This window comes from Danio aesculapii, chromosome 19 (genome assembly GCF_903798145.1).
Source record: "Danio aesculapii chromosome 19, fDanAes4.1, whole genome shotgun sequence".
Lineage (NCBI taxonomy): Eukaryota > Metazoa > Chordata > Actinopteri > Cypriniformes > Danionidae > Danio > Danio aesculapii.
Window position 1 is genome coordinate 35294348 of NC_079453.1, and position 24475 is coordinate 35318822.

General features: G+C 32.1%; 1 protein-coding gene across 6 annotated transcripts in view; it reads right to left on the bottom strand.

The window, feature by feature from the left end:
* Positions 1–24475, bottom strand: part of elmo1 (engulfment and cell motility 1 (ced-12 homolog, C. elegans)) — a 181304-nt gene that overhangs the window by 107483 nt on the left and 49346 nt on the right. For 5 of the 6 annotated variants that reach the window (XM_056479829.1, XM_056479827.1, XM_056479828.1 and 2 more), the window contains exons 2-5: positions 6061–6192; positions 4368–4408; positions 2731–2803; positions 2571–2621 (exon numbers count right to left, since the gene is read on the bottom strand). In XM_056479829.1, the coding sequence (XP_056335804.1) occupies positions 2571–2621; positions 2731–2803; positions 4368–4408; positions 6061–6138 (243 nt within the window). In that variant the 5' untranslated portion in view covers positions 6139–6192. Of the gene's footprint in view, positions 1–2570; positions 2622–2730; positions 2804–4367; positions 4409–6060; positions 6193–22750; positions 22953–24475 lie in introns of those variants that run through there. The other variant, XM_056479824.1, reaches the window with a different exon arrangement.

Here is a 24475-nt window from a genome sequence, read left to right on the forward strand (position 1 = left end):
TTAAATTTCAGACTTACACAAGGCTAAAAGCTATTTTTTTAATGGGCAAGTTAAAACCCTAAACAATAAAAACACATGTTATTGTAAGTAAGATAATTATTTCATATTAATAAGTAAATGGAGTTACTAAACAAATGTCTCTTAAAACTTTTATTGAAATGTACTGTCAGTGATTAGATGGTTGTTTGCCCATTTGGGTATAGCTTTACATGGACATAGGAAAATTAAGACCCGTTTAAAATTATTTAAGACCTACAAAACAATATTGTAGTGGATTTAAGACTTTATAAGGCCTAAAATTAGATTTTTGAAATTTAAGACATTTTAAGACCCTGCGGAAACCCTGACATTATTCAAATATTTTGCTGTAGTGGACTGTAAGGATATAAGGTTATATTCTTATTTATTATATTTATTTACGCAAATCATAAAAGAGGATTATGTACATACAGTATTTAGAGCCACAATGGCAAAAATGGCCCAGAAAAGTTTTTTATAAAAGCTAAAGCATTTTTGGTTCTTTAAAATGAACTGAAATTGTGGATCATATGCAGTGACATTCATACTTTTACCACACTGAAAGGGATAGTTCACCTAAAAATTGTGAACATAAAAGAAGATATATTGAAGAATTTTGGAAACATGTAAACATTGGATGTCAATGTTTACATGTTTCCAAAATTCTTCAATATATGTAAACATTGACATCCATAGTAGAAAAAACATACTATAGAAGTCAATGGTTACAGGTTTTCATAATTTTTCAAAATATCTTCTTTTGTGTTCAACAGAAGAAAGAAACTAGTGGAGGGTGAGTAAATGATGATAGAATTTTCAGTTTTGGGTGAACTATCCCGCTAATAGCATCCTTTACATTTTACAATGTTCATAAAATGAGTCAAATTAAACATTTTGAATTATTTAAACAGCAGAATTATACAGAGTTGTGCAGTTTTAATGGAATAGCAATGTTAATAAAGGCTTTGGTCACACTTTATTTTGATGGTTCATTTGTAGAATTTAAGTTACATTGCAGCTACATGCCAACTAATTCTCACTAGATTAAACTGCAAGTAGACAGGTTGGGGTTGGGGTTAGTATAAGTTGACATGTTCTTGCAAAGTTTCTTATAGTCGTCAGTTGAATGTCTGTTGAAAGAGCAGTATCAACAGATATTAAGCAAACAGTCTTCTAATACTCAAATGGACAATCAAAATAAAGTGTTACCAAGGCTTTAAAAAAAAATGTTTAAGTGCCTTGGTCTTATAATTATGCTCTTTATCTTTATGCATCCCTTACTCAATGAGCACCAGCACATTAAAATACCCCTGAAGCACTTTGTTTAATTTTGGATTTCAGTAGCTATTTATTCATTTAAAATGATGGTTCAGATCATCTCTGATGCAGTTTATTAATTCATTTTTTTGTAGTAGACTAAGAATATTTAATACAACATATTTTTATATTCTAAATCATTATATTTATATGAAAATAGTATTACAGGGATAAGTACATATTTAGAACCACAATGGCAAAAAATGGCTCAGAAAAGTTCTGATAAAAGCCAAAGCATTTTCTTCTTCTTACAAATTAGTTATTTGAAATATTTTTGCATCTTATGCAATGACGTTCATACTTTTTTTAAAATAACTTATTTTTTAACGAGTGTTTATCTAAAAATGGAAAAATGTTGGAAACCTTTAACCATTGACATCCATAGTAGGAAATATGAAGTCACCGTTGCAGGGTTTCTAACATTCTTCAATATATCATGCTTAAATGTCTGCTTTTGTGCTCAAATACAAAAAAAACAAGTGTGAATGATCACAAAACGTTCCTTTTCGGGTAAATGTCAAGTAAAAGTAAAAACTCTACTTTGAGAAACTAATTCCATTTCCATCTTCCTTTGAAACTAAACTTTAGTGCTTTGACAATCCAAAAAAGAAAAAAAAAATTTTTTGATGATTGATGTCAAGGTATTATAAATATATGCTCTGTCATGGAAGGAACACAACAGAATCGCTTCCTTCTATGAAATCTATTGAATGCACACAGAGCGCTGATGACTGCTAAATATCAGTAACGGCTGGTGCAGAACATCTCAGGAAGAGAAACAGTCATTGTTGTCATTATGCTGGAGGGGACGGTTTCAAATGTCACAGACATCAGCTTTAAATATCATCATTCCCGAGCCGCAAAATTCAGATGGGTTATAATAAAAAAAAAGCAGTTTCTGAATGAAATATCCATATAATGCATTTCCAAAATGACAATACCTTTTTTTTTTTTTACAAAGAGTCAATCCTGGCATTTTTCTACAACCGGAAACGCACACACACACACACAATGACAGCTGGGCACATTTACGTAATAAGCCACGCAAGAATATTTCTCAGCTGCTGACACTTTAGGAAGCTCTGGTAACATAACCTATCACCCCTCACATCTGAAGGATTACAGGCCCCAGCTGGACAGGGCAGGGCCTCTGAGGATAATAGCAGGTCCCTTCTGCTGATAAAGCCTTTAGAGAAGCCAGAAATACATATATAAAAGGCAAATGTGCTACTCACAGCAGACGTTGTAAGCCGAAGAATGGAGCCGTTTTTGATGTTATTGCGATTCTGTGTTTAAAAAAAAACAGAGACATCGAGAGAGAAGAGGTATTGTTATGTTTTTGTATGAGGTATTTTACTGAGCTTGGCAATACAGCTTCTTTTTGACATTTCCAACCTTTTCGGTGATGTAAAAGTTGGTTGCGTCAGCATTCTGCAGAGCACAGGTTTCAGGATTGGGCAAGTTCCACCTAATGAATGAGGATTTAGACAGGGACATAAGAGACTGCTATATGGTGATGTTTCTTACTGTCGAACAAAAACAATATTAGCATAATGCACATACCTGCAAACTCTAAAACTGGAAATATACATTTGTGTGTATATATATATATATATATATATATATATATATATATATATACAGTCTGCAGGTACAGTATATTCCAAACCATCATGGCTAACAACACGTATAATAACTCATAATATAAAAAAATAACTCATAGCTTTATTTGTATTTGATATAGCTGCTTTCTTAACTGCCGTTTTCTCACCACTGTTGTTTTCTAGTGTGAGTTTAGGTGATTTCGAGTAGAGTGCAGTCAATGTTGTCAGATTCACAGATTTCTCTCACAGTTGAGTTTTTTTGAATAGGGAGATGTGGAAAAAATAAATTTACTTGTGGGTTGCTTTTTCTTGGGTTACTTTTATAACATAAAAGTCACATTCTTAATGAACACTGATCCAGGAATGCATAAATGGCAAGCCACAGACTGCTGAAAGCGAGTAAAACTGTCTGATGGCAGGTCACATATTAAAAGAGTGGGACATCAGTAGCTGTTGTTTGTTGTGCCGAATGTCAGTCAGTACTTTAACATGTATACTGTACACTAACTGGCCACTTTATTATGTACACCTTACTAGTACCAGGTTGGACCCCTTTTGCCTCAGAGCTGCCTTAATCCTTCATGGCATAGATTCAACAAGACACTGGAAATATACCTCAGAGATTTTGATCCATATTGACATGATAGCATCACATAGTTGCTGCAGAATTGTCAGCTGCACATCCATGATGCAAATCTCCCGTTCCACCACATCTCAAAGGTGCTCTATTGGATTGAGATTTGGTGACTGTGGAGGCCATTTGAGTAGAGTGAACTCTGTCATGTTCAAGAAACCAGTAGTTTCTAAAATACTCAAACCAGCTCGTCTGGCACCAACAACCATGCCACGTTCAAAGTCACTTAAATCACCTTTCTTCCCCATTATGATGCTTGGTTTGCAGCAGATCATCTTGACCATGCCTACATGCCTAAATGCATTGAGTTGCTGCCATGTGATTGGTTGATTAGAAATTTGCGTTAACTGTTGGACAGGTGTACCTAATAAAGTGGCCGGTGAGTGTTTATCTACAAGTATGTGCATTACAAATTCTAAGAGAGAATATCCAAATATTTTCCTTCATGGGAATGCAGCAATTCCGATTGGAGAAGTAAAACAAATTAGATACCTTTCATTTTTTTTAGGTGGGTTTTGAGTTGTCAAATTTTGGGCTGGAAAATTTTATTGGACCTGGCAACCCTGAGCGCAGCACATACTTGCATGTAAAGGCATTTACACTTTTTTTTTTTACTTCTAATCAATGACAGAAAAAAAACTTCATTGTGATTATACTGAGACCTTGAATCTCATTCAGTCGCTTGTATGTTTTGTGTGCGCCAGTGCAAGTACAAGCAATGAACACGGTGATAAGTCTGCATATATGAATGCATAAAAATATATATTTTTAAAAATACATTATTCGATACTTACCCCTCACAGACTTCTTTAATAATCGCGGAGAGAGGCTTTTTCTGCAGCAAACAAAAAAGCATAACAACCAGACAGTTTTAGTTTAATTTAATGTTTTTTTGCTAGCATTGGCACTGACAATCCACCTTATTTTTTTCCTGTTAATAACATTTTTCATGCTAAATAATACTGCTCCATTCATTTTTTGAGCAAACACTTAATTGAGTAAAGTCAAGGAAACGTAAAAGAGTTACAAAGATGATGAATGAAGAACTTCAGGGTGATTTTTCCAAGGTTAGTCTAAAGTATGTTATCACACAAGTTCTCTATCAGTCAGACATGCACTGCAGGGCTTTTTCTCTCAGCAGTAAATGAACAGTTCAATCCAAGTCGTTATTTTTTTTCAATGTTTCTCCAAACCCAATTTTCTGTGAAGAAAACAGTTCTTTAAAAAGACTGTGTGTCCCTTTTTGGTGTTGTCTTTTTTTGGATATTACCAGCCGTCAACACGAAATGTTATTTTATGGAAAGAAACATGGAATGACATGAACATATTGTACAAATTGACAGAATTTAGATATTTTCTGTGAGAAAAAAGCAAGAATGCATTACTAAAAGATATTTAAATATTAAATTATGAGCAGTATATCATGTTAACATCAATACAGAAAAGTAAGCATCTGTAATAGTCACAATATCAATTAGTGATCAAGTTATAATTGTGGATAAAATGCTAAATGTAACTAATACAGAGTGAAGGTTGATTATTTTTTATCATTTGATCTCAATATACAGTTTTAGTCAGAATTATTAGACCTCCTGTATATTTTTCCCTCAAGTTCTGTTTAACAGAAGGATGATTTCTTTTCAACACATTTCTAAACATAATAATTTTAATAACTGATTTATTTAATCTTTGCCATGATGACAGCACATAATATTTTACTAGTTCTTTTTCAAGACACTACTATTCAGCTTAAAGTGACATTTCAAGAGTTCACACTTAGCTAATGATTGATTATAAAGCGTGTTTGGCATGCTGTCCCAGGAGAGAACCCAGAGCTTATAAGATCCTCGAGCCCAGGGCTCCCTTCCGTTTGCAGGGCGAGAGGGGAGTTTGAGCTCAAGTAGATCTCGAGAACCACACTGCTGTTTGAAGCTAGTGAGCAATTAGGGATTGTTATGAAGATATAACTACTTACTAGGAGCACGTCTATAGTGCCGATTTAGGTTAGTCAATTAACTTAACTTGCATGTTTTTGTATGGTGGGAGGAAACCGAGGGACCCGGGGAAAACCTACACGAGCACGGGGAGAACATGTGAACTCCGCACAGAAACATTGATTGGCTTGCTTAATTCAAGTCATTGTATAACGATGGTTTGTTCTGTAGACAATCGAAAAAATATATTGTTTAAGAGGTCTAATATTGTTGCCCCTAAAATGGTTTTAAACTGCTTTTATTCTAGTCAAAATAAAACAAATAAGACTTTCTCTAGAAGATAAAAATATTATAGTTAATACTATGAAAATGTATTCCTTGCTCTGTTAAATATAATTTGGGAAATATTTAAAAAAGTAAACAAAATTCACAGGAGGGCTAATAATTTAGACTTTAGCTGCATGTTACTGAAAAAACTAATACTGCAAGTTTAAATTATTGTGCAGCACTATACAGATTCATTAAGGACAATGTAGTCACTTCAGGCACTGACCTGGTCAATCTCCATAAGTTTGGGGAAGGCCCCGGGCCACTCGATGGCCACCTTCACGATGTCTGCTGGAGGCGGCATGGCTGCGCTGATGGAGGATGAGGTCGCTCACTGCTGCCTGGCTCTCATCCAAGCCTGTAGAGGGAGACAGAGGGATGGATTAGTACAAACATTTATATAAAAAAATGGGCTGTGTCTGAAATAGCATACTTCCCTACTATATAGTATGTTAAAAACACTCTGCAAGCCAAGTAGTATGTTCGAATTCATGGTATTCGTAAAAGCAGAAACAGTAAAAGTAGTATCCGGGTGACCCACTACTTATGGCGAGATTTTGAAGTAAGCATGGATGCTACGCTATACCATGCGAGAGCATTTATGAATGGGAGTGAAGCGATGCAACTGACACAGGTAGGTCACGTGATCATGACAAATGGTGAATGTAGTGAGTCCAAATTCAATTCATACTACCTACATTCATACTTTATAGAACATACTTTTCTTTAAGCCGTGTAGTAAATTCAAATGCAGTATCTACTTGAGTATTTGACAAATAGGGACACAGCCTCAGTGTTTTGGTAACAAGTCAATGCTACAATATACAGTAATAACACCAAGTCTTTCTACCAATTGGTATCAATTAGTTTTAAAATATAACATTGGAGAATGGAAGCTTTTTAAAGTTTTGAATAAACGGAGCCAAATTGTGAACCAAAGATCGCAATTTTAAAGACAAGTACAATGTAGCAATGCCTTTGTTCACTGAAATCATGTGACAGTTTGATGGAGTGAAGGTTTTATAAGAACTTCTCTCAAAAAATGTTTTGTTTTTTGTTAAACTACTTATTTTAAATTTGCTGACAAACACAATTTTTGAATCTTAAGTTTAATTGTGGGTGACACAGTGGTTAGCACTGTCACCTCACAGCAAGAAGGTCACTGGTTCGAGTCCCAGCTGAGCCAGTAAGCATTTCTGTGTGGAGCTTGCATGTTCTCCCCGTGTTTGCGTGGGTTTCCTCTGGGTGCTCCGGTTTCCCCTACAAACCAAAGACATGCACCATAAGTGAATTCGGTAAACAAAACTGGCCATAGTGTATGAGTGTGAGAGTGTATGGGTGTTTCCATGGAAGGGCATCCGCTGCGTAAAACATATGCCGGAATAGTTGGCGGTTTATTCCGCTGTGGCAATAAGGGACTAAGCCAATGAATGAACGAACTTAATTGTTTTATGTTCAATCCACTTAAATTTGTAAAAATCTGTTATTGGCTTTCATATATAGAGCACCTCATAAATTGACCATATTGGATAGCGGAACATAAACAATACCACTGAAGGGACCAGAAACGTGCATATTTATGATGTTTATTGCTGCTGAAAATGACCAATTACTGTCATGCATTGTCCTGTACTAACCAGCTGGACCAGAAAAAGTACATGGAGTGTGAAAAGTTCAAGCAAATCCAGCAGAAGTAGAAAAAAAAAAACTTTGAGGAACAAATGGTATGGTTGGCCAAACTGAACCAGGATTTTTTAAGACAAAAAATCTTTACATTTCTGGTTGAGTAGGTAATAGGCTAAAATCTTAATTAATAATTCTCATATTTCTGTTTTACCACATACTGTATGAGGTTCTCAAAATATTCCACCCTTTCCTGCTTAATAAGTAGTACATTACCCATGCAACCCATGTTGTTCTTTACATCCGAGTATTGCCAATATGGCTGCTATTAACGGATACTAACAAATTTATGACGTAATTAAAACCATCTATAAAGAGTCATCGCTTATTGTAATTCTGCTGATTATACCCAAGTCAGATTATGTTTATAATAACTTGCAAAATTTCACCATTTTATCAACATGATATATCTTTCTTGTTATCCTCCTCGTTATCTGTTTTGCTGCAGTTTGGCAGACTTCAAATATTTGTTTAGGAAGCATGTTTGACCTTGAGGTCAGAACTGGATAATTCTCTCACTGGATAATGTGTGAGAGCTGACATTGAGGAATCCTCTGGAAAAACCTTGAAAATGTATTTGAGGAATGCAGAGCTTTGCCTGACATGAGATCCTCTCTGACCAAGAGCATTTTTCCCGTGTGACATCTGATACCAGGACATTTTAACTAGCCAAAAGGAGCTTTTGAACACTGTTTTTTTATTCATGCATGAACTTTCCTTTTAAACTATGGAGATTATTCACGAGCAGTCTCACCTATTCAGCTCAATCTGGTTTTTAAGCTAATAAATTTAAAATAAAATGGCATGAAAATCTGACACCCTAAAATAATATAATTTCCCAAAAGCTTTTCTATAAGCTAAAACATACACTATAAAGACAGGCAAAAATATTCAAGCTAATTTTTTAACTATGCTATATGCAAGTAGTAATAAAAGACTTGTAGCATACATTGTAATATAATAATAATAATAATTATAATAATAATAATAATAAAGTAATATTTATTATGCTTACACAAAAACTACACAAAGTATTATTAATGTTGTTGTTGTTGTAGTTATTAACAAAAGAACAACATTATACAATAAATATTATTACTGTTTTTAAGCCTTAAAAAGAACAATAATTAAAAATAATAAAATATTATAAGTATACTTTAAATATTATCATCACAATCATCATTATATTATTCTACAATAATACTGATAACAAAAACAACAACAACAACAATTATTATTATCATTATTATTAAAGATAAAATAGTATATTTATAATATTACAATTACACAAAAAGTATTATTAATGTTGTTGTATTAACAAAAACTACATTTTACATAAATATAACTTACAATTATACAATAAATATTAGTGTTATTTACTCATATTTCATTATTTTTTTATTATACAACCCCTGTATAATAATAATAATAATAATAATAATAGCAACAACAACAACAACAACAACAAACTATTTTATACAAACAAACTATTATACAAATAAAATTGTACAATGATTGTAAAAAAATGGCAGATATTGTTGATGATGAATGTTAATTATACTACTGTTGATGTTAATTACAGTACGCGTGTATACAAATATTATAATTGTAACATTGCTGTCTACTTAAAGTAAATTCTGTCAAAGAATGGGTTATCTGACCCTATAAAGAAAAACTAAAAGCCGCTAAAGCCCCCGTGTACATTATTCACAACTCCAAACACTCTGACAATGTGGATCATCTTTGTTCCTTGTGGATAAACCCTGCTTCATTTTTAATCCCCCCGTTCCATAATGCATGGGGCTGATTCTTGGAGAGAAAACAAGAACACACGCAGCCTGCGAAACAAGCATTCATTCAAACCATTCAAACAAGCTGCCATGTCACTCTGCCATGACTCATCCCATAATAATCTCCACAGACACTGTTGCCATGGCAGCCATGCCATCAGAAGCTGCATCTTTCCAGGGTGGTTCTCTTGGAAATATTTCATTGCTCGTAAGAAGTTTCCCCCCATTGCAGACGGCATGATTTCAGCTGACAGAAGTCAATAAATCTTTGTGCCAGCTTTCATGGTAAAGCTCTCAGCTGTTGTTCAAATGGTGTTGCAAACAGAAAGAGAGACAGAAATACACTTTATTTTTAAAGTTTAATATTTATATAGTAAAGTTTATATATACACTTTAAAGTTGATATTTTACATCTAATAATTATTTATTATTTTATAAAATAAATATTAGAAAATGTGAAAGACTTGAAATAATACAATATAAAAATATAAATAATAAACAAATTAAAAATATTATATATAAATATATTTATATAAAATATAACAGACTGTAAAATAAATATATATTATAAAATGTCAAATAAACAAAAAACAGAAAGATACAATAAATAAAAATATAAAAACACTTTCAAATGATTAAATATGAAGTACCAAATTAATAAATATATTTATACCACTTTCAAATACAACATTGCAAATACAATTCCTCAACAATTTAAATAAAATATAAATGTAAAACGAATATATAATATATAACGATATAATTATTTAATAAAGTAACAATGGATATATGAATAATATTTTTTAATTAATAATAAAAAAATTATACAAAATATAAAGAACAAAACATGAAATTACATAAATAATGTTTAAATAAATATTTTTTTAGATAAATAAATCAAACGTGAAATAAAAACTTTATTAAATAGAATTACAATTTTTTTTAAAGATTAAACAATGTAACAAATAAATAATTTGATGAATAACATAAAATAATTTTAAAAATTCAATTAAAACATAAAAATTTTGAAAAATGTCAACAAAACATGAAATTACATAAATAATAAATGGTTAATTAAATGTTTTTAAAATTAATAAATCAAATGTAAAATAAAAATGTTATTAAATAGAATTAATATATATATATATATATATATATATATATATATATATATATATATTTTTTTTTTTTTAAAGATTAAACAATGTAACAAATAAATAAATTGATGAATAACATTAAATAATTGAATAATTTCAATTTAAAAAAATTTAATTCAGAAAAATGTCAACAAAACACGAAATTACATAAATAATAAATGGTTAAAAAGTCAAATGTGAAAAAAATTATCAAATAAAATTATTATATATTTTTAAAAGATTAAACAAAGTAACAAATGAATTAATTAATGAAAAACATTGAATAAATAAATAATTTCAATTGTTAAAAAAAAAATTAAGGTTGAGATGAAAATGTCAGATAAATAATTATTAAATTTAAAAAATATAAATAACTATTATAATGAATAATTAGTTCTCATAAAAAGTGAAATATAAATGTCAAATAAAGAGAATTAGTTTCAATTAAAATAAATGCTAAAATGTATAAAATTACACCATTACACCATTCAAGGACGCATGGTTTTATCAACACTGTCTGTTGACATAACAGTGAAGCTGGATATGTGGATAAAACAAAACAAATCCAGTGGGACAAGCAACAGCCCAGTAATGTGCTTTCAACAAACCATGCATATTAAAGCATTTTCAGCAACAGCTTTCAGTTATCTTCTTGTCAATCAAAAAGTCCAATAAAACAATAGCCAGACTGATGTGACACAAATTAGCATTTTTGATAGACATGGTTTCTTAAACCTACACAATAAAGCTACTGGAAGGCTCAGAAGAGAAAGCAGACTGACAGAGGGGATTTGATTTCTTTCTGAGGGTTTAATAGTGCAGTGAGTTGAACAGGCAGGGCTGGAGATGTCTCGGTCTCTCACACAGTGTTCAATCCCTTCCGGAAAACATGCTGAATTAATCAATCACGCTGGGCTGTGGCCACGTCTGCCACCTGATTCCTCTAACATCCACTCTGGGCAAATGTCACGCTGTACTGTCCTTCTATCCTCACAAAGCTTTCTAAAACCACGCTTGTACATTATGTTTATGTAACATGGCCATTTAAAGTGCTGTCTCAACAGTAAAATTCTTCCAGTGTACAACAACATTCGCCTTGAAAAGCCCCACAATGCATCGTGAAAATAAAAGTGCGTCGAAACACACCATGCACCCTTAACGTAAGTTCGGTAGCACGATATATAAATTAAACCATCAAACGTAATTACAAATGAGACCCATTTTTCTAAAATGAATCATTCATTTGTTCATTTTTGTTAATATGAATAATAAAACGATAAAATTAATATATGAAAATTATTAGTTCTGCTTTTGTTTATAAACGGATTTGATGATGTACGATGAGGACGTGAAGCCACACTCTCAGTGTCCCAATGTGTAGTGATCCAAGCTTATCACTGTCCTTACCAATGCATGATTTCATGCACACAACTGACGAATGACCTAGAGAGCTAAGATGATAACTGAGACTCAGTCCATGTTTGTGCCATGGCATGTTTTTGGATGTGTACGATGGCAATGGCATATTTTTGGATGTGTACGGTGGCAATGGCATGTTTTTGAATGTGTACTCTGGCAATGGCATGTTTTGGATTTGTACTATGGCATGTTTTTGAATGTGTACTCTGGCAATGGAATGTTTTGGATTTATACTATGGCATGTTTTTGAATGTGTCCTCTGGCAATGGCATGTTTTGGATTTTTACTATGGCATGTTTTTGAATGTGTCCTCTGGCAATGGCATGTTATGGATTTTTACTATGGCATGTTTTTGAATGTGTACTCTGGCAATGGCATGTTTTGGATTTGTACTATGGCATGTTTTTGGATGTGTACTATGGCAATGGCAGGATTTTTAGGTGTGCTATGGTACTAAAGTTTTTTGATGTGGATGAGTACTATGGGATTAATAATATAAACACATTCTTCCAAAAACATTTAAGCTAGCCATGTTTAACTATATATACAAGTTGCATTTGGTGTTGTCTTTAGATTCAGTGTCTGTTCATTTTATCTTTATTACTAGAGGTTTACTAAGAGACAACGTAAGCTGTGCAGACACTAAACCCTTGCTTTAGCCTACACTGAAAATCTTCAGCTAAATGTTCTGTAAACTAGAATTACTGAAACTGAATCTAAACATATGAATATTTAATAAAAATGTTCACAAAATATAAAGCATAAACTAACCAAACATTAATGAAATGAAAATTAAACAAAGTTACATCCAAGTATTGTAAGAAAGACTAACTTAAAATGCAGAACTATAATAACCTTGGCGTGTACAATTGAAATGGCATATTTTTTAGGCAGACCACATTGCTATTTCTAGATACCATAGTAATACTTATGATGTCACATTCTAATACCTTGTTAAAGTACCACGCTAATACCATGTGCTTTGGACAGACGATGTATTATATTTTAGGACATTTACCATAGTATTGTCAATACCAAGTTTTAGGTAAAGTAGTGTGGTTTTTCATATGTTTAAGGACATGTACCATTATACTTTCCTTTTAAGGACACAAACAAAGGCAATTCCTTGTTTTTTTTATGTTTTTTTAAACAACATGAGAATTCAATGGTTTTTGGTAAAGTACCATACTATGGAAGTACCATGGCATTTTTGAAGTAGCACAGGGTAAAATGCAAGTGAAATATAAATATTACAAGCACTTAGCATCAGGGTACATTTCAAAATGCATCACAAACTATCAAATGTACTATGATACAGTCACAGTCCTCTTTAATAAGACTGATTAAAGCATAAACTCTAGCTACTGAATTAATTGAACGTCAGTTTGAAGCATAATTAAAACAAACTTGTCACGACGTTTCACTATTATTATTTATAATCCAGAGCAAACAACCCAAATGATCAGTAAACTAACATCTGACCCACTAAAACAACAACACACACACACACACACACACTTGTCAGTCTGTGCCGTCCCAGGATGGTTTAAAGACTTTTAAAGCACACCACCAAGCTAAGAGTTTTTTTTTTTTATCTTTGTCAAAAGTATGACCAAAGCAAACAGCAATATTATATTTTTCGAAAAATATCATGGCATTACTTGCTTTTGTGGCCATGGTAGGTTCATGATCCATTTCTTTTTAAAATTATTTAATTAAAATTGGTTTTAAAATTATTTTATATTTAAAGTTGTCATCACAAAACATCAACAAACAACATCACAAAACACCTTACCATGTACAAATAGGGTATTTTAACAAAGGTTAACAAATAGGGTATTTACAGTGCTATGCCAATTTCATGAACACACAATATAGAAACGAAATTTGAGACATATATTATCTTTTTTTGAAAGGTAATGGGAGTTGGAGTGGCAATCGTCCTGGGAATACCATGATTTCTGCAAACATTACATGTATAAAACATGATATATGCTTTAAATATACCCAATTAGCATTTCCTGTGTGTAATGCCTCTTCTTGTTGAATTGCTGAATGTCTCCTTAATTGCAAGTCGCTTTAGACAAAAGCATCTGCCAAATGATTACATGTAAATGTAAGCACTGCTACACAATGTTCTGATTTTGTAGATACTAAAACAATATATTTTGAACATGTACTAGCTATGGAAGTACCATGGTATTCTTTGAAGTACCACAAGATGTCATGTAAACAACCTATATAGAAATATCACAATGGTTTAACATAAAAAAACAATGTACCAAATTACTTCATAAAAAGAGACTAATGCATTGTAACTAACTAATGAATAATTACTGTATGAAAAACCAAGTTGTCTTGACATATTTTATCATAGTGCTCCTTATAAGTCTAACTATACTGTAGAATGTATTGTCTGACCCTCTAGGGCACACAAAATGATACACGATCATACTAAAACACTTCACAATCAAACAGAAACTAGCTTTATCAGACCCTGACAATCATGGACTTTCCTCCATGTACAGGTTCCAGTGTAGTTTAAGGACTTCCCTTCTTGAAGAAAGCACAACAACAAGCTAAAACAGCTGCAGCCCGTCAGCTGAGAGACGAAAGTGAGGGAAAGCTCAGAAGTTCACACTCTCACCAGGTTTGCCGTCACTGGATAGATTTCAAAAGAGGCCTCGGGTGATTCATCTGACGCCTCTACAAAGGGCCCCAAGAGCACAGAGGGCCACACCGACAGGAGCTACAAAAGAGCAGAGAGCTTTATCTGAGCCGAGAAACAAAGAGATGTGAGACAGCTGCTGAGTTATTGCTGCTCACGTTCTCTCAGTCTCAGTGATGCTGGTCAGCTCGCATTTCTACCCTCCAGGTCTGATCTGCACTGCGTGTTTCTATAAACTGCAGATTCACCAAATGCTCGGGAAAAACACACACTTAGGCCCCGTTTACACTACTACAGCTTAGTTTTACAATGGCATTTTGGAACGAAAACAATCCACATCCACATTGGTGTTTCATCTAGCATTTCTAAACAGCCCTCCGTCCACACTCTACGAGTACCACTTGCTGAAAACGCACATCACGTGACCACACACACATTCATTCACTCGTCTGAGCTCCAGCTTCACTTGTACTAGTGAAAACCTCAGATAGTGTTGGTTGTGCACCTTTTTTACCAACTAAGTTTGTGGACGCTATTATAACGACACAGATCACTCTGCCTATTCATGCAAGAGTCCCGTGGAAAAAGTGATTGACAGGTGGTAATTTGTGTGCAACTTATCTTTATTTATTTCTGATTTGATTATGGGTAAAAAAAGACCTGCATGCGGGTCAGGTAGTTGAAATGGTAGGCTACAAATAACTAATTTGTTATGAATGAATGAATTATTCATGAGTAATTAATTAATCTACGCTTATGACAACGATGCCATCGTCCATCCCGATGTTTCAAATTAGACATTGTACGATGCCAAATTGGTCGACATAGCCCAACCCTAGTTGATATGTGTGTTGGCATGCCCTGGCATTTGTGCTTTTTCCATTTTCGTATAAATTTATTAAACGGCTATTGTCTGAGGACACTGTATTTAGCACAAACTGCAATAAAATGCAACCAGCATGTACAGATGATGTATTTTTTGGTAAATATAAATTTTGAAGCTACGTCATGCCAATAAGATCCTTGTGTGAATTCCAACATGTAGACTGAATGTCTTTATCGGTGAGTACAACGTGATGTCTTTGAGTTTTCAGCATTAGTTCATGAGAAAGATTTGGTTCGAACCAATCAGCGCGCTCTATTGTGAATGAGGTGCAACTACATTAACATGCATGACCGCTTAAAAGACTATTTTTACCTGTTAAAGTGTTCAGACGGCAGAGAGACGCCACGTTGTGTTGCCAACTGTAGTTAAAATAAGTGGAAGAAGAAGAAATGTTTGGAGATATGGGTCATCAGTGTTGCATTTCTAAATGTGCTGCAACGAAAGATTTGTTTTCAATTTCCCGTTATGAAAGCGCAGCTAGACTCACGTGTGGATTACAGTGGTCTGCTTACATGCGACAAAAAATACGTTTGTAAGGAAAAAATTTTACCTGAGAGCTTTTCGCATCTGGAAATGGGGAAATCCAGATTTGCTGCTTGTCTTCTTTGAAAAAAGATGCCGTTCCAGTTTATGTTGATTGTCCTGTCTCTACGGATTTGGTAAGTGTGTGATCAGTGTTCTTTGTTTATGTTTATTCAAATGGCAAAGTTAGTATCGTCAGCAGTACTCTTTCAGTTTTTAAAGACATACCTTAGTCAAAATTATTTAGTAACTAACTTTACAGCACGATAATATCACCACCACAATATTATGGACTGAAAGATCTGCTGTAAATGCTGCTCTCCGAATATAAACATGTAAACCGCTTAATCAAACTATTACCGTCGTGTAGGATTTTTGCCGCATTTTGAGACAGGATAGTCTATATACACACAGCACTTACTGAGTCTCTGCATCTACTAAGAAATGCTGAGTTTTATTTTCTCCCATGCCGCGTGCAGTATCAAAAATTCCATTAAAACTACCCCCTTCAAGCAGTTCCTCGTATCCAATATCTGGCATGGGGGGCATGCAGGAAAAATTCCCAAATAAAAGTGAAACTGCCAAACTTCAGTTAAAGTTGACAAATTAGGAATGAAACACCTGGAATTACATGAAACTCTGGAGAAAATTTGGATAGCGTAGTGTCGCGATGACATTAATCAAATTATGTGCTACAACATCGGGATCATGAAAAGAACATTCAAAACGCAACTCATGTAAACACTTTAATCATATTATTGTCTTATTCAGGTTAACGCAAATAATTCCATTACTGATGTCCATGTAAACGTAGTCACTGTCCATCTTTGTGTCTGTGAAAATTAGCTGTAGTGCACTTAGGCCCTGTTTACACTAATACATTTTCATTTTAAAACGCATAAGTTTTGCTACGGTTACGCCATCCATCCACACTACGCCTGAGTTTGAGCACCGAAAACGGAGCGTTTTTGAAATGCTGCTCCGTTTCAGTGTGGATGGGGGGAAAATGGAGGCCATTTGCCATTCGCCTCTCTGATTGGGGCTTTTTTCTTAATATTAAGTAGCCTACACACAGTTCAGTCTTGCATCCTCTCCTTGTAAGTTCTTCGCAAGTTTGATAAGGAAAACAAACTCCCAAGGACACGTCGGGTAAATCTTCAAAGGGAACAGTGTACTCTATAACCTCATTCACATTACCCTGGCTACGTTGTTTCACTTTCTCAACAAATAAAAAAAATGATGAGGAACTGCCTATTTTCATTTGATACTAAAAACTTAACAGACACCAAAAAAGTTGAGGCATCATGTAGCTGCACATTCATATGACCGTCATCTTCCTGCATATTTATAACAAAACGGAACCTATAACATAACTGCCTCCTTTCATTTTCATTGAAAATACAAAACATGCCCTGTCTCTTTCACTGAATATCAGTTTTAAGAATTAATAATGGCCATTATAAAAGTATAACGTACAATAAGTTTATATTATGGGAAATAAATGCAAGCGATCAGTCAAATGAATAGAAGCAGTGTCCGCGGTTACATTAAGATATTAACCTAACTTCTTTGCACTCAGCCAAAACACGTTACCTGAGAACAAGTAATAGATTCAAAAGACCAAAGTTGGGGAATATGTTGTCAGATATAGACAACAAGATGAATTAAATATCACGTTTAACAAAGATCCTTGATGAACAGTCCGATGCGCATAGCTCTTATATGGGATGATGTGCTTAAAGCACGCTGCAGTGCATGTGTGTGTGTGTGTGTGTGTGTGGTCACATGATGTGCGTTTACAGCGGTGTAGTATAGACGGAGAGCTGTTCAGACACGCTCGGTGAAACTCCAGTGTGGACGCGGATTGTTTTCATTCTAAAACACCGTTTTAAAAGCTAAAACGTATTAGTGTAAACGGGGCCTTTATGAAGCTTCACTTTTCGTGCAACCCTTCCTTCTTTGGCCACTCGACACTCCCACCTAAACAAAGCTGGACTCAGGTGCTGAGACAGGGGGGGTTTCATGGCCCTTTAAGTTATTTTAAAGTTAATCAGGTTTCAACTAAATTGTTTAAGTTGTATCAAGTTTAACTTAATATTTTAGTCAGTTTGATTGATGCAAGTTGAGATGACCAGAAAAGTTCATTTGACTAAAACATTTAAGGCAGCAAGATTTTTTTTACAGTGTAGCACTTCCACAAATCTAAAGTCATATATGTATGTTTTTGCTTTAAAAATTAAAAATAATCAAATAAATAAATAAATAAAAATTATAATAAAAAATAATAATAATGAGTAAAAAAGAATTAATAAAAATAGTTTATATATATATATATATATATATATATATATATATATATATATATATATATATATATATATATATATATATAAATAAATAAATGTATAGAAATATATTTTTTTAAAACTTAAAAAAACAGAAACCAACAGTATCCAGTTTAAATGGCTCAGTTTTTCGTGAGCTTTTGATACATTATAGTCATCGTACTAAAAGAATATCCTGTAGTTTCAGAGCTGAAATAACAGCTTTAATTGACACCAGCACCAAAAAGCAGCAGATCCTGGAATGTATGGGTCAAACGCCGCTCTGATGAAGAATATCACATGAACTGACGGAGAAGTCAAATACTACTTTACCATACAGAACTGTTATCCAATCATAGTAGTGGGCGTTCACTTACAATCCATCAAACCAGACCGCCCAGAAAATGAGTGCATTCTCCAGCCTCAATACCCTAATAAAAAAGCTTATTAATTATAGATTTATGTTTTTGAAAGTAAAAGCTATGCAAACCTCACAAGTGGACCTCAGACAACCGAATATTGAAACAAGCCAGATTATGACCTCTTTATGACACAGAGACACGCACACACATGGTCTGATGCATTTCCTTCTGTTGCTAATGATTTGAATGCAAGAATGACCACAGGAAAGAACCATACCACGTATAGCTGTCAGGGTGGGATTTTGAAGATTTGGCCTGGATATTCATGTCTGTCATGATGAGCTCACGAGAGTATGATGAACATATGTAACATTAGTGCACATGCACAAAACTCACTCTGACTCATTCACTATTCATAGTAAATGTCACGCCATTCACACCAGGAAAGAATGTGTGAAAAAGATTGCAAACTGTGGCAAAAAACACATGTATATATAGACAATATATACATGTAAAAACATGTATATACAGTTAGAGTCAGAATTATTAGCCTCGCTTTGAATTTTTTTTTTCTTTTTTAAATATTTCCCGAATTATGTTTAACAAAGCAAGGAAATTTTCACAGTAGGTCTGATAATATTTTTTCTTCTGGAGAAAGTCTTATTTGTTTTATTTCGGCTAGAATAAAAGCAGCTTTTAATTTCTTAAAAACCCATCTTAAGGTTTAAAATTATTAGCCCCTTTAAGCTATATATTTTTCGATAGTCTACAGAACAAACCATCATTATACAATAACTTGACTAATTACCCTATCCTGCCTAGTTAACCTGATTAACCTAGTTAAGCCTTTAAATGTCACTTTAAGCTGTATAGAAGTGTCTTGAAAAATATCTAGTCAAATATTATTTAATGTCATCATGACAAAAATAAAATAAATCAGTCATTAGAAATGAGTTATTAAAACTATTATGTTTAGAAATGTGTTGAAAAAAATCGTCTCTCCATTAAACAGAGATTGGGGGAAAAAATAGAGGGGGGCTAAAATTAAGGGGGGCTAATAATTCTGACTTTAACTGTATACACACACACACACACACACACACACACACAATAAAAATATTATTATTTATTGTATTACTTATTATCATCATCATTATTAATATTATTATTATTATTATTATTATTATCATCCTCATCGTCGTGCAACAATACATGAATAAACATACATGAATAAATATTTTTATATATATATGTACATATAATCTATTATAAAAATGATCTATTATTAATATTTTTATATATCTTTTGTTATGAGAATTAACAAATGAAATAAATCAAAAAACAAAACAAAAAATGAACATTTCAAATTCTTTAACTAATTTTTACTATTACATGGTGTATTCAGGAATCCTACAGGTAATTTCAATCCCTTTTAAGACACTTTAGAGACCTTCTCAGAATATTTTAAGACCTCATCGCCAAGTTCTAATCTGTATCAAACCTTTACCTTAATAAACAGTTGTTAATAAACACTTGTAGTTAATAAATCAATGGAGCACAACCATGCAACAGAACTCAGATAAGCTCGGAAGAAACAAAACTTGAAAGAATAAATTTTGCAGTTGTTTTCAGCGACAGGCTTCAGCCACTGTTTAAACTCTTCTTTCCTGCTTAAAGTGACATTTAAAAGCTTAACTAGGTTAATTAGGTTAACAAGGCAGGTTAGGGTAATTAGGTAAGTTATTGTATAATGAAATACAATAATCGAAAAAAATAGCTTAAAGGGCCTAATAATTTTGACCATAAAATGGTTTTAAAAAAAAATTTAAACTGCTTTTATTCTAGCCGAAATAAAACTAATAAGACTTTCTCCAGAAGAAAAAATATTATCAGAAATACTGTGAAAAATCCTTGCTCTGTTAAACATCATTTGGCACAGATTTAAAAAAGAAAAAGGAAAATCAAAGGGGGTTAATAATTCTGACTAAAACTTTATATAATTTGAAAAAAAAAATTGTTTCATATTGTTATCAGCCATGCTATACACATTTAACCAAGTCAATATTGAGGAATTCTGTTATTACCATTGTAAAACCACAAAGTTAAAAAGTTTAAGTAAAAATAAAATACACAAAATACATTTGTGTTCCGTCTAAACAAAGCCTTGTGAAGTGAAGTGTATTTAGCCATATTTGCAGATTATCATTACAAAAAAGGACTGCAGTCCTACTGTAAGTGCAGATATCACATCGTAATATTAATATATGATACCATAAATAATTACATTCAAGTGTAAAAAAACTAAATAATAGCCAAAACACATTATTAATACCATGGTATGTTTTCCTTAGTATAATCTTAACTGTTTGGGCAACAATGTGAGATAAACATAAACCAAAAATGATGTTTTGGCAAGAGAAATTTTAACTTTCATATTCATTTCCTTCCTCATCACTAAAAATAATTAGTTTGGGGAAAAAAATCTAGAATTGATAGAAATGTTTATAATTTTTTCTATATCAAAATAAAACTAACAAGAGATTGTGTGCCATTTCATTCAAGCTACAGCAGATACAGTGACAAAAACAAGTCTTCCATTTCTCATTCAGCAACCAGGATATCCTGTCAAATCGCTCACAGTTTAGCAGCACTTTCCACATGTCAAAATCTTCACATTTGCGTCTCACTAGTCACCTAAACTAAACCTACCAGCACAAACCACCTGAGTGGGAAAGAATGATGATTAAACTTGCAATTCAAAAAGCAGACAATCAACAACAAAACAGTAAGCAAGCATATAGACTATAAGCATGCATTTAGTATAAACTGTGGAAAATGTCACTAAACTGCTGTTAAAACAAGATCAAATATAAATCTAAAATAAAATGCATAATTTAAAGCAAGTTTGCAGGAACAAAACTGAACTTAAGCAAACAGACCAAAATAAATATTTTCAACAATAGTGGAGGTCTCAGATCTGAACCCAGAAGCACAAACTAGGCCTGCCCTGGTGAAAAAATAATGAACTAAATAATTTTTTAAACTGAAAACGTATAAACTTAAAACATGCATGCATTTAGCATAAACTCTGCATTACAGTGTGAAAAATTAACTAAAGCAGTCCATAAAGCAAAAAGAATAAAATAAAATAAAATGTAAAATCTGTATTTAAAACTTCAACAAAAAAACTAAATAAAAAATTAAAGTAAATTAAAAATAAATATGTAATTAAAAATATTAAATAAACTTAAAACTAAAAATAAAGTAAAAAATAAATTATTAATAAAATGTAAGATCTGTAATTAAAACATCAATACAAAATTAAAATTAAAAATGAAAGTAAATTTAAAAATAAAATATAAAATATGTAATAAAAAATATTAAATTAAACAAATTAACTTAAAATTAAAAACAAAACAAAAAAGTAAATTATTAATAAAATATAATATATATTTATACGAAAATTTAATTAAAATTAAATTAAAAAGATTTAATACAAAATTGGTAATTAAAAAAAATATTAAAAACAATTAATAAATTAAATAAAAATGAAAATAAAACATTTAACTAAATTAAAAACAAAAAGTAAATGTGTAATTAAAAAATAAATAAAACTACTACTCCATTGAGACACCTTAATTAAATAAACAGACAGAATCAAGCAGTTTCAATAATGTATTTATATAATAACAAAATAGGAAAACCCCATTTATAGTGAATCACAAATGATCCAAGAGAAAAAAAATGCTAAAGCTACAATGAATAAACTAAAATCATCAACAATCAAAGAAGAATGAACTAAAAACAAGCCTGCATTTAACACAAACTCTGCAGTCCAGTGTGAAAAGACACTAAACTGCCACAAACTCAAAAAATATCTACAAAAATAAAATAATTTTCATCATTTTAATAATCTAGGCCAATATTGTTGTCCTGCCTACTCAATGGAGACACTTCAATAAAGCAGAAAGACCAAACTAAACCATTTCACCAGCATACTGTACCTAAATTTACAAAACAGAAAATGCACGTGAAGAAGTTTGCATACAAACATATTAGGGGTCACAGATTTGACCCCAATGGACAAAAACCACACCCTGAGCAGCAGAAAGATCAAGAAACTCACCCGGAAACTTCAGCTTGAAACTCGATGTTTCCAGCTTTTCTTCACACCGTTTATTCTTCAAAAGTGCGCTTTTCCGATTCTCCACTGAGACACATGGTTAACAGGAGATGTTAAAAATTAAGAGTTTACACACAAAAACCTTGTCTTAAGCGGCAAGAAAGACAGAGAGATAAAGAAAGAGTTGGAGGAAGTAGGCGTTCGTCATGAGAAGAGGAAACTGCTGGGCCACGGTTCGACCAAAAGGCGGCAAATTTCAAAGACCCAACTGAAGACGTGAGGAGGAAACAGACTCACAGGCAGCAATGCTCGAACAATAACAGGAAATATGGAGACACACACACTGATTGCTTGAGATACAGACAGGATTTCTTTTGTTTTGGTGATTGTGTTTAGGGGATAAATACATTTTAGAAGAGCAATTCCAGCACTATAGATGTGACATTGACAAAGAAAGTACAGTATGTTAACATTATATTGAAACATGTTTATATTTTCCAAAACAACCAACTACATGAGATCAGAAAAATATCAATATGTAAACATTTTGTATATTTTTAATGAGGAAAATAAACATGCGTTATGGATTAATATGCGTTGTGACCAAAAAAAGTCTGTGAGTTTACAGTATACATGATATTTTGTAGAAATTCTGTGACTTAAACTGCACAACCCAAAAGAAACATTGATCATTAAAAGAATAAGAGTTGTCTCTCTACACAACAAAAATGATTGATTTGATTTTATTTGAAAGTTTGCATTTATATAGAAAAAGCTTCTATATGGATGTGACAGATGTGAATTTGCCACTTCGGTAAGTTAAATATAATTGATTGAAAACATTGAGAGAAACATTTTTGAAGTACTGTAAAATACAAGCCCAAAAAAAAAAAAAAAAAAGGTTTCGCAATATTGGTGAAAGCTTTATATTTTTCATGGCAAGGTTGACATTTGCATGGAATTGCTCAGAAATAAATCTGTGATTTGGTATAGGAAGTTGTTTTTTTAAGATACATTTATGTATGGCATGGAAAAAGAAAAAAGAACTATACTTCATGGAATACGATTTCTTTTTTTGCACAGTGACATGACTTTCATTAATAATTTGCATGACTGTAAATTATCTTGAACAACTTTTTATATATTAGAATATAACAAACAAATACAAAATAACAGCAAATATACATAAATAACAATGAAAATAATAAAATGGCTAAAATAACAAATAAATAAATAAATAAATAAAATGTAAAACAAAATTTAATTATAGTAAGAAAAAAGGAATAATAACAATAACTGAAAAGATTAATGAAACAAAAATAAAATAAATACAAAAATATGAGAAAAAAATTTAAAATTAAAATTAAAAATAAATATAAAATATAAAAACACTTTAATACAAATATACATAAAATATTTCAAACAAGTAAAATAATTTTTAGAAAACATAAACAAGTAATAACAACGAAAAGAATGAAACCGCATAATTAACAAAATTTTTTATGTAAAATTAAATTACTATAAGAAAAAAAAGTTGCAATGATAAAACTAATAAAAGAAAAAAATTAAATAAATCAGAAAAACATGAAATAAAAAAATTGTTTCATTTATAAAATAAAAAATGTTCATAAAAATATTTTTAAAAATGTATATGTTGTTTAAATTAATATAAAATATAATCAAATATATTAATGTGAAATTAAATGTTCTGGTAATATTGAGGTATTT